We start from the raw sequence: 16,298 nt of genomic DNA on the forward strand, positions 1-16,298 counted from the left end.
GAAAGTACTTTTGATATACTGCAAACAACATTGAATGTAATTTCATTAGGAATTTGACGCCATAGTTTAAGTTAGTAATCACTGCACAATAGTTTCGCCTTGGTGTTAAATACTTCTCAACTTGTCATCAAATTTGCTTTTAATAGGAGAGAATTGGGCAGACTGAAATAGGAGAATGTCTATATTGGGGTTTACAGAGGAAGTTCTTAAACGATCTTCTTGTATATTTTTCTTATGAAAGGATTTTATTTCACTAGATTCTCTTTTTTTTTCAGAGTTGTAAGGAAAAGTGGAAAAAGTGCGTATATTCTCAATAATATAAAAGTGGTATTTGTTACGGAACACAAGACACACAAAAGTGATTATACCAAGTCCTCAACTATATAATCGCTTATCAATACGTCATCATAACGAAGCGCGCTTCACTGCCATTGGTTGACTTTCTAATAAATTGTATAATCACTATTATCTTTGAAACAGTGAAGCAATTCTCTAACCGGACAATAACCCTTAATAACACAGTGTTCTGTTCATAGCCTGTAAGTTTCATTTCCAGCAATTAACTCCAATATTTTTATCACTGGTGACACAGATTGCAGCAACGATTGAACGGACGATAAAACTCCCTCCTAAAATAAGAAATTTCAAAAACCACAAACATAAAATTTACGCTTAAATGAAATTGGAAAATTCTCTAATATCCTGTTGTATCTGTAATAAAGAAAACACTTCGACACCCCATTGATTTATTTCACTTTTTCGCTTCCAATGCACGAAAATAAATAAGCAAAGCGTTCACTCCGAACTAAAATGTTTTTTTAAGCCATCCACCCACACTGGTTATGTATAGCTGCGATAAAACGCTTACACACCCCAATCGACTCATCCCTTTAAAGATGCGCAAGATGTCGAACCGTTTTGAGCTTAATTAAAAATCGAATTCCCCATTTTTATCTAAATTAATAATCAGCGAAATGATCAAACTTGTCACGTATAATCCCCGGCCGTTATTCCGAGTCATATTAAAATAATTCGGCGGATTTTCCCCCTTGGAGATCGATTAGTGTCGCGATGAAAGCAACAATTTCGTGTACGAAACGCACAATGAAAGCTCGGTTGTGATGTAATAAAGCGACTTTTTGGTAGGGTCGACATGCGGTTAGCTGACAAAAGGATGACGCCGATATCCCGCAGAGATCGCTAAATATCTTGTCACTGCGTAACTGAATAAACCACGGGAAAAGGACCTCACGCGGAGGATTCGGGGCCCCCGAACGCTACCGTTGCGTTCTCAGAGGGGCCAGTGTTTACGGGGCGTAATTAAAAGACGGATTTATGGGGGCTCCGAATTACCAATCGATTGAGAATTTCACTTTTCTTTAACACGTTTTAAAAACAATATTTAGAAAAACTTTTACATCCGACGCAAGAAAGGTTTTTCAGCGTTCGTGTTAATATCGAGGAAGAACATGGCTGCCTGGGCATAAAAAATGCATCTAGTAGACGGTTAACGAACTGTATATTGGCCTTAAAGACTTTAAATGCGGTCGTTTTCTTATATGAGACCAGCGACAACAGTCTTTAGATTACAAAAAAACTTGACTGTAAATGTTTTCTAGATCAATACGACAAAAATAATTCCTTTTTTAAAATTTTGCAAACACATAAATGTCTAAAATCGAAAAATTCATTTACCAACACACCTTTATTATAACTTGTACATGTAATTTGAAACTCCACCATTTAGATAATGTCTCTGAAATGAACGTTTTGTGCTTTTATTTCTAAAGACTACTTAGAAAACCACTTACAACCACCATGTCACGTGATATCCACTAAGTACACTATTTGAGTCCCTGCCATCAGGTGCACTTAGCTCGATGTGATGTATGAGGTTATTCTAAAATTGGTCACACTAATAAAAAGACAACAATGATTGATAGCTCTTAAAATATAGTTAAAAATGCACATATCAAGTGTCGTCAATATGTACCGACATGCATCTACGGGTATTTTGTTATGGTTAAATTCTGACATGTTTGAGATTCATGTCGTATATCAGTTTGACAAGATTAATCGCTTTTCCCTTGACATTATTTTGTTGTGTATTCTTACGCATGTAAGTAATTATAAAAAAAAATAGCACTGAGTAGGAACACAAGTTGTATTTTTTGCAACGATAATTTTAGTTTAATAGTATTGCGCGCCATCTAGGTGTAAGAAGCTAAAAATATATTTTTTGTCAAGCTGGAACCTTACACGTGACAAAGCAGTTTCCTTTAGATTTTGCCTTTAGCAGAAAAGTTTTAAAATGTTGCATTAATTTTAAAAGAAAGTGAAAAAAATAACAACATATCTCGATTGATTACTAAAGGTCGCTGTGTTTACGGATAAGTCTGTTTGTGCAGCAGACGGGACTCGAACAAATTACAGATAATGAGAAATTCAAAAGATAAATATTCTGAGCACAAAACGAATAAAACAACAGATACAAATATCCAGCGTCTTTATTTGAATAACTACATACAAAAGTAACAAAGTTCATGCCAAGCATACAAAGATAACAAAACACGACTTTACCCAGACGATATTATAAAACATTGAATAATTTTATTCTCTAGGGTCATCGATCAGGTGGTACTTTTACGCCCGTATTTGTACTGTAATTTTAACTGACCCACTTTTGTGATGCTACTCATTCCTGGTATCCACTCGATTAGGAACGGATTATTGGTGTTATCACTTTCGTCCACAGTTGACTGTCCTACGTTTAAGAAAAAAATAAAACTAGTCTGACAAGATACGTTGTCGTGGTCTTCGTATTCGACATAACCTTTCTGGTTGTCGTGGATGAATCGTTTGGAGATTTTAAGTTTTACCTGCAAAATTATTAAACCATTAAAAATTGTTAATTTTAATATTTAAAAATTTTTAACATGTCTTAACTTTCTTGTTGTGAAAAGAAGACTACGTATATTAAAAAAAAAGAGCACAATATAAGCCCCACCCATCTACCCTATCTCAATTGTGATGATTTTTTTATTCATCATGAGTCGCGGGGCGGAGTTTAATTACAAAAGCTTCATTTCTCTACAAAAATTTACCACATGAAACATGTTCTTAAGTAATTGCGTTGTTCAAAGAAACTTAAATGCATTAAGTAAAAAAGAAAGCTAAACAATAAACCCCACCTTTGAGATCTCAATTGTAATTAATTTTTCATTCGTTTACAGACCGAGGGGCGGAGCGTAATTGCAAAATTCCTATTTCCCAACAAAAATTTACTTTTGAACATGTTTAATTTTCTTGTTGTGAAAAGAAAACTGCGTATATTTAAAAAAGGGCACAATATGAACCCCACCCACCCGCCCTATCTCAATTGTGATGATTTTTTTATTCATCACGAGTCGAGGACCGGAGCTTAAATACCAAATCTTCATTTCTCTACAAGAATTTACCATCTGAAACATGTTCTTAAGTAATCACTAATCGTGTTGTTCAAAGAAAACTATGTTTAATAATTAAAAAAGAAAGGTAAAGATTAAACCCCACTTCTACTCCTTCCGCGATCTCAATTGTAATAAACTTTTCATTCGTTGTCAGACCGAAGGGCGGGGCGTAATTGCAAGATCCCTATTTCCCAACAAAAATTTAGCATTCTGAACATGTTTTAACTTTCTTGTTGTGAAAAGAAGACTACGTATATTTGAAAAAAAGCATAATATGAGCCCCGCCCACCCACCCTATCTCAATTGTGATAATTTTTTTATTGGTCATGAGTCGGCGGGCGGAGTTTAATTACAAAAGCTTCATTTCTCTACAAAAATTTACCATGTGAAACATGTTCTTAAGTAATTGTGTTGTTCAAAGAAAACTATGTCTAATAATAATTAAAATAGAAAGCTAAAGATTAAACTCCACTTCTACCCCTTCCACGATCTCAATTGTAATGAATTTTTCATTCGTTCTCAGACCGAGGGGCGGAGCGTAATTGCAAAGTCTCTATTTCCCAACAAAAATTTACCATTCTAAACATGTTTTAACTTTTTTGTTGTGAAAAGAAGACTACGTACATTTAAAAAAGGGCATAATATAAGCCCCGCCCACCCGCCCTAGCTCAAGTATGATGATTTTTTTATTCGTCATGAGTCGGGGGGCGTAGTTTAATTGCAACAGCGTCATTTCTCTACAAAAATTTACTATATGTGAAACATGTTCTTAACTTAACCAATTGTGTTGTTCAAAGAAAGTTCTATGAATTAAATAAAGTAGAAAGTTAAACATTAAACTCCACCTATACCCCCTTCGAGATCTGAATTATAATAAATTTTTCATTCGTTATCAGACCGAGGGGCGGAGCGTAATTGCAAAATCCCTATTTCCCATAAAAATTTACCATTTTGTACATCTTTTAACTTTTTTTGCTATGAAAAGAAGACTACGTATATTTAAAAAGGGCCATAATATAAGCCACGCCCACCCGCACTATCTCAATTGTGATGATTTTATTCATTCGTCATGAGTCAAGGGGCGGAGCTTAAATGCCAAATCTTCATTTCTCTACAAAAATCTATCATGTGAAACATGTTCTTAAGTAATCGTGTTCTTCAAAGTAAACTATATATATGTAATAATCAGACTTCGGCATTGCGGAAGTAATGATCATTGGCGTGCGATCGTCAGCGCTATTGCAGTCGTGACCTACAATTTCGGGAATTCTTAATAACAGTTACTACTTTTTCCCGGTTTTCCTCAGTTATACGAGTTTTTCTAAATGTTAAAATGCTTTAAAAATTAAAAATGACTGTTCAACATCACAATTTTCGTGATGATCTTGATTAGATAAACCCTGATTTGCATCAAACGCCACTGAGGTTGAGACGTAGTTGAGACGGCACAGTCGGCCAGCCAAATTTATCGCCTGACGTCGCGCCATCGTTTTTAATATTTGTTTGGTTGATTGCCCATCACTTCGGCTGTGCCTAACTCTGGTAATAATTAAAAAAGAAAGGTAAAGATTAAACCCCACTTCTACTCCTTCCGCGATCTCAATTGTAATGAATTTTTCATTCGTTGTCAGGCCGAAGGGCGGGGCGTAATTGCAAAATCCCTATTTCCCAACAAAAAATTACCATTTTGAACTTGCTTTAACTTTCTTGTTGTCAAAAGAAAACTATGTGTATTTAAAAAAAAGGGGCATAATATAAGCCCCGCCCACCCACCCTCTCTCAATTGTGATGATTTTGTTATTCGTCATGAGTCTGGGGGCGGAGTGTAATTACAAAAGCTTCCTTTCTCTACAAAAATTTACCATGTAAAACACGTTCTTAAGTAATTGTGTTGTTCAAAGCAAAAAAAAAGCTAAACATTAAACCCCACCTATACCCCTTCGAGATCCCAATTATAATAAATTTTTCATTGGTTGTCAGACTAAGGGGCGGAGCTAATTGCAAAATCCCTATTTCCCAACAAAAAATTACCATTTCGGACTTGTTTTAACTTTTTTGTTGTGAAAAGATGACTACGTAGATTTAAAAAAAGAACATAAGATGAGCCCCGCCCACCCGCCCTATCTCAATTGTGATGAATTTTTCATTCGTTGTTAGTCCGCGGGGCGGAGCGTAACTGCAAAATCCCTATTTAAAATTTGAGTTTTGTAAAATGTCAAAAATTTAATTTGTCCGCAGCATATTTGTATTTAGTATTTATTAAACCGCGTTCATTACAAATTCAAACTTTAAAAATAGGTGTAAAGTTATTTAGACAGAATGTTTAGGTGTAATTAAAAATTACTCATCAGTATCCCTGAGAACCGAAATTATTAATAACATTTTTTTGTCCAAAAGAGGTAAATCCTAAAAATGTGTGTGATTATCTGCTAAAGTTGGGGAGACTGTAGCGATTTAACCGTGCTCGCTGCGCTCGTATACAAAGGGTCCGTTTTTTTTAAATCTAATTTATTCAAAATTACTCGTCGTGTCCCTGGGAATCTAAATTACTCCTAATATTATTAATGAGATATTTTTTTTGTGTCTAAAAAAGTGCGTTTTGTAGTTTCAATTTTTTTTTTTTCAAAAATCTTCATGTTTAGGTTAAAAACTCAACACTGATTTATAAACCACAATTTAAATAATATGTACATGTATCAGCCTGGCAGTTTCGGAGATCATTTGTCTAAGAAAAATCTGGACAGACGGCAGACAGACAGGCAGACAGACGGAAACGGTGGACCTATTTTTTCGTACTCTATAGGTGATGATGGACTCGTTTACTTCTTTAGCTTACGCTCAGGATGTAATAATAATAAAAAATAAAAAACTGCATCTCATATACCGAATATTACTTACATCAGACGTATCAAAAATTTCCTTCAAATGTAGAATATTCATAATCCGGTAATTATGAGAAGTATAAAGTTCATTCTCTTTGTACACACTTGGAATTCTCTTCTTAAACTCGTCATAAAAGTTCTACAAATATATTATAATATTAAAAACTAAATATAAAGTAACATTACTAACCTCTGGAATGTAAAAAACCAAACTATTTAAATTCCCATAATTTTCGAACTGCATCGTCTGATTAATCGACTCTGTCACATACGTCAACCACTCCAAAAACGTCCAAGAAGTCACTTCCGTGGTACTAACTTCCGCCGTCTGTTCGTTATTCTCCAGAACTTTTATCTCAACGGGAAAAATATTCGGTGCTAGCTTTTTATATTTTTTGAAAGAGCGTCTGATTGCTTTGTTGTGCACTTTCAATTTCGTAATTTTCTCAGAAACTTTAGTACTCCCATTTTTTGAAAAACCGCTACCACCCGTAGCAAGTGTTGGTCTAAGAGCTGCCGGCTCCTGGTCCTTTGAAAGCTCAAAGTTGGTAAAGTGCACAAATTCTTGAGAAAATTTTGGATCACTTGCTAGGGCACAAATACAAGCGTAATAGTGGATACACTTTAGACGAACGTTGCTGGATTTGCTTATAATGCCTGAAACTATGTATAATCAATGAAAAATACTCCTAAATATATATAACCCAAAAACGTACCCATAAATTCAGTGCAACTGCAGTAGTATTTGTCGTAAATTTCTCTACCCTTAGTACAACCAAAAGTAAAATGTAGATACCCTAATGGGTGCTTAGGTGACACTTGGCACTTCACCGCCATCACCGTCCTTGATACCCTCTGCACCAAAGCTCCTTCTTTCTCCGTAGCCAACAACCACAACTTCGCCTTAATTTCTTTGGACACTTTCAAACAACTCAAAATCTCCTTTTTGAACTCAACTGGTGTAGCCATATTTTGACTCTTGATGGCTGAGTCAATATGTACACACAACAAAGAAGTGTTATTTTGCTCCAGTTCGTGACATTTAAGAATCGAGTCATCGAAGAGCCTCTGACACGAATCAACAAAACACAGGGCGTTTTCAGAAAGCACGCTCTTATCTTGCTCGTGCGATGGTAGCAACGGTAACTGAACGAACCCACGATGGTCTGGTCCCCTATCTCTCACCTAGATTTTCCCCTTTTTTTTGAAAACATACATTCAAATTTGAAAAACTTACTCTCACAGAGTACACTTGTCGCACGATTCCCACAAGACGTACAGCATCCAAACTCACTTTTCTCTTGTCGGCGTAGTCTTTGAAAACGGCGTCGCAACGTTTGTTCTTGCAGATCATGCCACGAGTACCGTTGTAGACCCCACATTTTGGACACTTTTTGATACCTCGTTTGGTCGGACGGCCTAAATTTGATAAGATTTTGCTCGTTTCGGATACTGTGGGTAAATATGTGTAAATGGAGTGCGTTGGCAACTCGTTCATCCCGGATTTGGAACACTGAATAGCGCAGGCTAAAAATAAAGTCGAGCGGATGGGGATACAGGGGAGTCTTGTTTTTATTTGTAGGTTTTTTTTTTCTCATTTACAATAGTTTCTTATTTTTTTATACGGTTGTAAGGTTGTTATAATTTTTTTTGAATAAGAAAATACTAGAGTGTATAAAATTATTAACGAAATTTAATTTAAAAAAAAAAAAACAAAATGAAAGAGGTACCTAAGACCCCTAAATAGCCATCCCGCGATCTTCTAGCCACCTTTACCCTATCAATCAATACACATTATCATACACCAAAAACAAAGTACATGTAAATACAATAGCACCCACTCTTATCCATTTATCAGCATGCATCGACAAGTGCATTGAAACCACACAATTGAACAATAACCATTCACCGTCGGTAGTGGGGCCATAGTCCATCGCCACCTTACCATTACTCAGTACCACTCACAGGAACCATGACTCAAGACGCCTCCACGCGTCAATTCTGTGCCGAAATCCTCAACGAAACCGCCGAAACCCGCACCGAAGCCCTCACAACCCTCAAACAATGGGCCTCCAACAACCCCCAACTCCACATCAACGCCGACGACGACTCCCTCATCCCCTTTCTGCGGGGCTGCAAGTTCGATATACCCCGAACCCAGAAAAAGCTCACCGACTACTATACCATGAAAAGAGACATCCCGGAGTGGTACGCCAATCGCGATCCCACCCTGCCCCAAATCCAGGACCTAGTGAAACTCGGAGTTTTTGTTCCGTTGAAAGACCACCACGAGAATCAGCTGGTCGTGATTATTAGAACAGCGGCGCATAATCCGAGCATCCATAAACAAGATGATGTGTTCAAGGCGGGAAATATGGTTCTGGATGTGGCGACGAAGGACGATGAAATGGCGCAGATTTATGGGATTATTGCGATTTTTGATATGACGGGGGTGGGGCTGGGGCATGCGAGGCAGATGACACCTGGGATTATTAAGAAAGCGGTGAGGTCGTGGCAGAATTATCATTGTAGACCGAAGAGGTTGGAGTTTATTAATGCGCCGGTTTATATTAACGTGGTTTTGAGCATCTTCAAAGGGTTTATGAGTGACAAGTTGAAAAGCAGGGTTCAGGTGCATTATACGAATTATAAGATTGTCCCTAAGGAGATCTTGCCCAAGGAGTATGGGGGTGACGGTGAGAGTTTGGAGGACATTATCAACTATTGGCACGGGAAATTGCTAGAGAATGTGAAGTGGTTTGACGAAGATGAGAAATTTAGAGCCGAATGACCAACCAAAAATATTAGATCAAATTTCGTTTTTGTGGTTTATTTTTTGCTGTATGTATTTGTTTGTAACGTATTATTTATTTGTCTTTTTTTTAATAAAACAATATTTTTATGTTGTCATCTGGCTTTGAAACAATTCTTTAACAGTCAGATTAAAATTGCTTACCCAATTTTTCTGAAATTTTGGAAATCGGAAAGTACAGTAATAATAGTAATAATGAAGAAATATTGAATCCATATTCATGAATTTTCTGATTTATTCCTAACTGTACGTGTTAAAAATACTATAATTTAACGAGAAACGGCAAATAAGCAGAAATTTATGCTGTACTGCTTCTAGTGGTTTCACACACTAATTTTACCAAGAATTTTATACCATTAAAGTTATATAGAAGATAGTTTTCTATAAATCTTACATCCATATATGTAATTATATTTTAAAATCAACCACAAACAACATAATATAGCGTTTTGAGTAACCTGATGAATATCGTTTAAGAACAAAATAACAGCAATTGACCTCAATGTAATCCTTGAAGATACTAAAATCGGTTTAGAGCCAATTTAATCAATTTACCACCCATATTATTATTTTTTTTAATTTGTCCAATTAGTCGTAGTCTGTAATTTTCTTCCGAGAATAGCCATGCAGCTGTGTACTTTTATAGTCCTAGTCAAGCATATAGTTGTATCAGTTTTTCGAATATCTCTACGAAAACATTTTAATACAAAAAAAAACTAAAAACTTAAGTGGACTATATCTTATACGTGTTGCGATAAGACTTACTATTATTCAAAATGTGGTACCCCGTCTGGTTTCATTCAGTGTAGACAAGATCAAACTGAATCGCTTTATATCAGTCGGGCACAAACATATTTTTCGTCCAACCCTGCGAATTAACAATTATCTGTATCGTTGGTTGCATACATTTACATTTTTACAAATTTTATAAAAAAATATACAAGTAATTGCTTTCTATATCATTACATTAACTTACAACACTCTAACGTCGGAGATATTTATTACAAGCACTTTAGACTGTCTTTCTCTAAAAATTATTCAAAATCTTGCATTTTTAAATTTTCCTCGCTTCCTTGTGGTTGGTTGGCCTACATCGCCATTATCCATTGTTGCTATGTTGACAGATCACGTCCTGTGATTAGGTGACGTTTACCCAGGTGTGCGTCAGTCGTCAATAGTTTCGAACAAATTTCTACGTCGTAAACTGCAACCCATTTACTTTAATATCGTTCCTTTGTTGATTTTTAATGATAAACCACCACAATGTTAACGTCGCACATCGCCACGGTGCTCCGGCAAGCAGTAGTAACGTTCGCCAACAAAGAAATGTTTTATCAAAACTTGGAAATTCTGAAAGCCCTTTTGGACAAAACGACTGGGGAAGACGTGAATCTGCACCCTCAGTTCATGACCGAAGATTTGTGGCAACGCCCGAACAAAGCCCCGGTGACATACGTGGACATTTATGAAGACTACAATCTCACAATAGGTATATTTATTTTGAAGCCAAATATGAAGCTACCTCTACACAACCACCCCCAAATGCACGGTTTGATTAAAGTCGTCGGGGGAAAAATCAAAGTCACCAGTTATTCGTTAAACACGGAAAAGACGCAGCAGTTGGACAATAAGAATGCGGCGGTTGTTACTAAATTTATCACTGCTGAGCGCAGCGTTGAGACTGTGCTGGAGACGCATAGTGAGTGTTGTTTGCTTGAACCGGAAGTAAGGAATTTACATGAAATTGAGAGTGTTGGAGGACCTGCTGCGTTTATTGATATTCTGGCGCCTCCGTATGAAACGGCGACTCCAGGAGGGAACGTCCGGAAGTGTAGTTACTACAGGGTGTTGAGAGAGATCGCCCCCAGTGTGTTCAGGTTGCAGGAAATCTCGTCGCCGTCGTGGTACTGGACTGATTCATTCCCATACACTGGGCCTGACCTGTCTTAGCCAAAGTATTTTTTGTACTTATGTTTAGTTACATAGTTTTTGTTATCTAGTCGCGTATTTTCTTAAGCTTGCCATTTATAAAGTTGGTGGTTATTTAATCACGGTGAAAGGATTCCAGTTTTCTATTGTGATAGCACTGTAATGTTTCTGAATCATGCACCTTCCATAAAATTGAAATAAAGTTAGTCACTGATAACTTATCTGGTGCTGGTTTAGATTTTTGTTGAATTGTGAATGAAAGTTATATTTAGGTATGTTTACAAAAATTCTGATTAAAACATAATAACAAATCACTGTATTTGTCAATGATGGAAAAATCCACTTTTTTAATAAACCCCGAGTTTTTAACAATTTGAGAAAATATATATATCAGTTCTACATGAAATCAAAGGAATGCAACATTAACAACTTCTAGTAAAACTATAATAAAAACTGTTAAAAATTCTCACAATTTCACCTATTAGTTTACAAAGCTTTAGTCAGTGCTCCTGCTATGATGTAAATATGTTGAAATATTAGCCTCTGTGTAGTCTAAAATTTTGCGTTGACACTGTCTGATGTATTGCTGCTGTTTGTGATATATCCTCAAAAACCCTTTCACTGTTATAAACGTAAGTCCTCCTAAGACGGTTCTATGAAAATTAGACTTGACCGAACTATAAAATAACTTCCCAAACAAATTTGCAATGGTAGGCATGATTAAAGCCCCACATAATATTCTCGTTGCAGAAACCGGACTGCTAATTGGGGGCAAATCATTGTCAGTGGGTGTTTCGCTCTGTAGAACCTCTCCCCTAAACAAACACAATCACAAAACGCCCATGATCACAAACCAAATTACCTGAATGGCAGTACATTATGAATTACCGGTATCTTAGGAAAATGGCGCCGCATGAAATTCAACACGGCGTCTTCCCAACAAATTAAACGCCCCAGAATTAACGCAACAGGGATGGAAGGCAAACCCAACAACAAAACCAGAGGATCGGCTTGCTCCATCAAGTCAATTCCTTCCTTGTGTCCAATCACCTAAAACCCCCTATAACTTACATGTTACATAACCTCACAAAATCAACCTGCATCACAGTTATAGCTCCATATGTAACCCCCGTCCAGTATATAGCACTTGCAGCAATCCCCGCCGCCAGAAATAAAGACCCTCGAAAAATAATCCCATCCACGGTATCCAACAACAACACAAACAAACCCATATTAGGGAAGACAATAATGTATTCGGTTTGACACTGCGGGCACACTATTTTGCCCCCATGGCCTGATTTCTCTTTCTCATCCACCCACCGCTTGAGGCAAGACTGGTGAACCTACAACAGACCATCAACTGCGCTCCAGATAAATACCAAGTTTGTACCCATTTTGTGGTACCACGACATTTGCAAGGTTGTACCCATAGTGCGTCTAAATCTTCGTCCTCGGTTGCAAAACATACCCAGCAGCATCTGCGGGAATCCCGTTGTTTGAGCTGAATGGGGCCATTGTGAGTTGTCTCGTTTCCGCCGTCTGGGTTTTGCTCGCTTTCCATTGTTGGGTGAAATGGGGTTCGGGGGAGTCTATATGGGGACAGCCATGACACAGACGTATATGGATGCGAATGCAAATTGGAAAATACGAAAATTTTTAGCAGACGTCAAAAAAATGTCAAAACAAATTTTTGCCACCGCAGAGATACCAACATTCGAAACGAAGAGGAGAGTAACCTTAAGAAGTCACGACTCGAGCGCCCTCTGGTGGCCAACAACCATTATCTTTTATTTTATTTAATTTTAAGATAGCTTTCTTCACAATGGTCAGTATGTTGTGCCGCCTAATTAAAATATCTATTGTAATTGTCAGCTGTCAACCTAATAAGTTTCTCCGTCGTTTCAATATTCCATCATAGCAAAGCACGTCATCACAGGTAAACGGCAAACGACAACATCCAAAGCATTCTAGATGCGCCTTTTCAAATAAAACGTTTATTAATACATTACATTATAGCCCCTAGAAATACCTGTATTTCTAGAGGCTATACATTACACTATATATTTCCCAGTAATCATTCTCTGGCAAATTATCTTACAATTATAATAATATAAAAATTTTCACTTCACAATTACAAAATATTTGTATCACCTCAGTCTTGATCTTTCACTCTACTTTTTTCGTTTATTCTTCCTCTCCAAGCTATTCAGTTCACTCTGTTGCATTGCAGCCTCTGAATAAATCCTCTTAACCTTCTCCCTCCTCTCATTATCACTGAAAAACAACCATTTTACAAAAATTCAACCCTAATCCTCAAAACTCACCTTTGCATGCGTCGTTGAATTTTAACGCGTCCAAGGAACGACTTATCTCTTCGAATTTCACGCAAAGCCCCCTTGGTTTCCTTCTTAAGTTTATGTAAAAGTTTATCACGTTCGGCTTTTTCTTTAGACTGAACTTTCCGTCTCTTGCCGTCGAAACTAAAATCAAAAATTAATAACAGTACTAAAATACCTAGGTATTACTTACACTTCCTCGATTTTCGGTTCATATAAACGTAAAGCCTTGGGTCGTTTCGCCGGCATTACTACATAATCTAGGTTTTTATCGCTTCTTCTACTTTTTAATTGTTGGGAGGTTCTCTCAAACTGCGTACACACTTTTTGAGGGTAATTTCGTGTTGGTAATAGTTCCATATACGCGAGAATGTCTTTAAAAATTTCCAAATTTGAAGGGAGGGCTGAAAAGTTATTGTCAAATTCCTCAATTAATTTGAGGGTTGTATTTAAAACCCTAATTTTGAATAAATCGTCGATTTTTTCCTCTGCTAAATCTGATAAGCGCATTTTTAAACTACTATCTTCACTAGTACAGTCATTAAATAGAACTAACGAATTTGTAGTTGGCTGGAAAGGTGGGTTAACTTTGATCAATTTCACCCCGATTTTAGGAACAGCCATGTGTAAAATACCTCCTAGATAATTAATCGCTGCCGGTAGATATCGTTTTGATAACGTAGTATACTAAAACAAAAAATAAAACAACAGTTGGCTAATTTAAAAACTTACCTCTAAAACCAAAGTCACTAGAAACAGTCCATACGCTATATCTTTCCTAGACTTTATCCTACATTTGTACAACATCTGTTCAATAAAAACAAAACACGGAGTCACAACCTGGTGTCGAAAATCCGACGTGGGAAACAACAAACTGACAAGTTTTAAGAAAATTAAAATTTCCAAGCCGGGGTATTTTTTCTTGTTTTTTCTAAACTCTTCATGTTTCTCTTTGATCACTTCCTTGATTGAATGATACGCATTTTCTTTATCTAATTGAGTCAAATCAAAAAGGTGTGGGGTCAAAACCGAAAAAGTTGTGTAACATTTCTCCATGGAATCTTCTGCACAATCATTCAAGTGTTGCAATAAATAAGCAAAAAGTACTTTAAGACCTTGTTTGTTTTTTTCAGCAAGACTCGGGTGGTTGCATTTGATCATTCTTTCAATAATCACACCTTGGTGACTAGGGGTTTGATTTTCTAACAATGATTGCAGAGATTCATAGGAGTCTGGTAAGTTGAAAGTGTAAGGAAGTTCTTGTCTCGCTTTCTCCATCATTTCTTGTTTTTTAAGAGAGTCACCATCAGGTTCAATAGTTCGCGGTTCCGTCTCTTGTGTCTCTTCAACGTCGCTGTCTTCACTTGTGTCATCCTTAAGATCTGATAAATTATCGTCTTCTTCACTAGCGTCGTCATCTTCTTCTGCGCTTTCGTCGTCGGCCTCTTCTTCGTTTTCAGCTTCTTCTTCGTCATCGTCGTGACTCTCACCCACATTTTTGCCATTAATCTGAGCATCTATTTCCAAATTAGCTTCCCCTTCTGTGTTATAACTCAACATATATTCTGGATCAGACTCATACACTAAATCGTCGTCTAAATCATCAGCGCTTCGGTGCGTATTCTTCTTTTCTGCTTCTTCAAACCCTTTCATCCGCTCCTGCCTCTCCTGTTCTAGTTCTTCAAGTTTCTGATTTTCTTCTCTAGCTATTTCATCTTCAGTCTTCAACCTGTCTGACACCGTACCCCTTGCTTCAAATTTCAGTTCCCTCATCACCTTGTCATAATCATCAACCGCCGTCTTTTCTTCATCTTTCTTCTGAGTTTTACTAACCAAAGGTAGCAAATCCTTCCACTCTGTATCCAACTTCTCAGTGAGTTCAAGTGTAGCCTCCTTCACCTTCTGTTTTTCAGCCTTTCGCTTCTTCGACTCCGCTATCAACTCATCGATGAGCTCCCGATGCGTCTTCGCCCCTTCTTTCCCCGTATTCCGCAAAATTCCGCCCCCGAAATGCGCATCTTCCACAAAATTGGCGTCAAGATTCCCAGACTTACCCTCTTCTAAACTATCCTCATCATCTGATCGAGGATCCTCGAATTTCTCAATTTCCGCCAGAGTTTGTCCTTTGTGAGTCAAAACTTCGTCGTCCGCTAGATTAAAAATGGACTTTTTGTGGGCTTTCTTGCGAATGGCGGTGTACCGAGCCACCACTTTGTCCTCGTCGGTCATATTTAGATTCCGCTCACCGATTCGTCTATCCGTGAATCTGTTGGACTTGTGCTGCAGTTTGTACTCTTGTAGAAGGGTGTCTTTGCGTTTTTTCAGAGCTTTGGCTCGAGACACTCCGGGCAGACCGCGGTCGTTTTTCGTCTTCCGGCCTAAAACCGTCATTTTTTGTTTGTTTATGTGCACTTCGAAGGGGTTGAGCGTTTTTTTGGCAGGCACTGCGAGAGGTTTTCGTGGTTTCTTCATTTTGGGACTGCACGTGCGATAAAGTGAGGTTACGTTCGAACTTTTTGTTTGATTGAAGGATTGAATGAAAGCTGACTGCTGACATTTCACAACGTGCTTAAGAAGGTGTTGTGATTGTTTGAGTTTACTAGATGGCGCCACATGTGATTGTTTTTTTTTTATTATAAATGCTTCACACTACAAATTTATGGTAAGAATGGATTATAACTAAGGCTCGCTAATGTGAAATATGATTTAAGTATCATGTTGTTGAAAGAGAACTATATACGTCAAGAAAAAAAGAAATAAAAAAAATTGTGAAAAAAGAAACTCAACCAGTGTAACTCAAACATCAATACGAGAAACTTTATCTGCTAATACAAGCAAAAATGAAGAGGAAACATTCAAGTTCAATTAATATAATATCCTACATTTAATT

The 16,298-nt window shown here is 37.2% G+C and overlaps 5 protein-coding genes across 5 annotated transcripts; 2 read left to right on the forward strand and 3 right to left on the reverse strand.

Moving 5' to 3' along the window:
- Positions 1-2,491: 2,491 nt before the first annotated feature.
- LOC135141856 (uncharacterized protein C2orf42) lies at positions 2,492-8,146 on the reverse strand. Its single transcript, XM_064073396.1, has 5 exons — positions 7,569-8,146; positions 7,048-7,516; positions 6,522-6,994; positions 6,348-6,470; positions 2,492-2,879 (listed from the first exon to the last, which is right to left on the reverse strand). Exons 1-5 carry the CDS (start codon positions 7,827-7,829, stop codon positions 2,631-2,633), a joined length of 1,575 nt encoding a protein of 524 aa, XP_063929466.1. The 5' UTR covers positions 7,830-8,146; the 3' UTR covers positions 2,492-2,630.
- A 27-nt stretch (positions 8,147-8,173) lies between these two features.
- Positions 8,174-9,241, forward strand: LOC135141862 (retinol-binding protein pinta-like). Its single transcript, XM_064073411.1, has one exon. It carries the CDS (start codon positions 8,304-8,306, stop codon positions 9,120-9,122), a length of 819 nt encoding a protein of 272 aa, XP_063929481.1. The 5' UTR covers positions 8,174-8,303; the 3' UTR covers positions 9,123-9,241.
- Positions 9,242-10,267: 1,026 nt separating this feature from the next.
- On the forward strand, positions 10,268-11,142 carry LOC135141877 (2-aminoethanethiol dioxygenase). Its single transcript, XM_064073451.1, has one exon. It carries the CDS (start codon positions 10,407-10,409, stop codon positions 11,091-11,093), a length of 687 nt encoding a protein of 228 aa, XP_063929521.1. The 5' UTR covers positions 10,268-10,406; the 3' UTR covers positions 11,094-11,142.
- Positions 11,143-11,365: 223 nt separating this feature from the next.
- On the reverse strand, positions 11,366-12,796 carry LOC135141870 (E3 ubiquitin-protein ligase MARCHF5). The gene is made up of 4 exons (XM_064073438.1): positions 12,463-12,796; positions 12,170-12,415; positions 11,935-12,122; positions 11,366-11,887 (listed from the first exon to the last, which is right to left on the reverse strand). Exons 1-4 carry the CDS (start codon positions 12,631-12,633, stop codon positions 11,569-11,571), a joined length of 924 nt encoding a protein of 307 aa, XP_063929508.1. The 5' UTR covers positions 12,634-12,796; the 3' UTR covers positions 11,366-11,568.
- A 254-nt stretch (positions 12,797-13,050) lies between these two features.
- Positions 13,051-15,940, reverse strand: LOC135141865 (nucleolar protein 14 homolog). Its single transcript, XM_064073425.1, has 4 exons — positions 14,141-15,940; positions 13,602-14,095; positions 13,397-13,552; positions 13,051-13,346 (listed from the first exon to the last, which is right to left on the reverse strand). The coding sequence occupies exons 1-4, from the start codon at positions 15,878-15,880 to the stop codon at positions 13,244-13,246; spliced, it is 2,493 nt and encodes an 830-aa protein (XP_063929495.1). The 5' UTR covers positions 15,881-15,940; the 3' UTR covers positions 13,051-13,243.
- Positions 15,941-16,298: the final 358 nt, after the last annotated feature.

This window comes from Zophobas morio, unplaced genomic scaffold, assembly GCF_036711695.1.
Source record: "Zophobas morio isolate AGI-343-1 ecotype UQ-CSIRO unplaced genomic scaffold, CSIRO_AGI_Zmor_V1 ptg000004l, whole genome shotgun sequence".
Taxonomy (NCBI): domain Eukaryota; kingdom Metazoa; phylum Arthropoda; class Insecta; order Coleoptera; family Tenebrionidae; genus Zophobas; species Zophobas morio.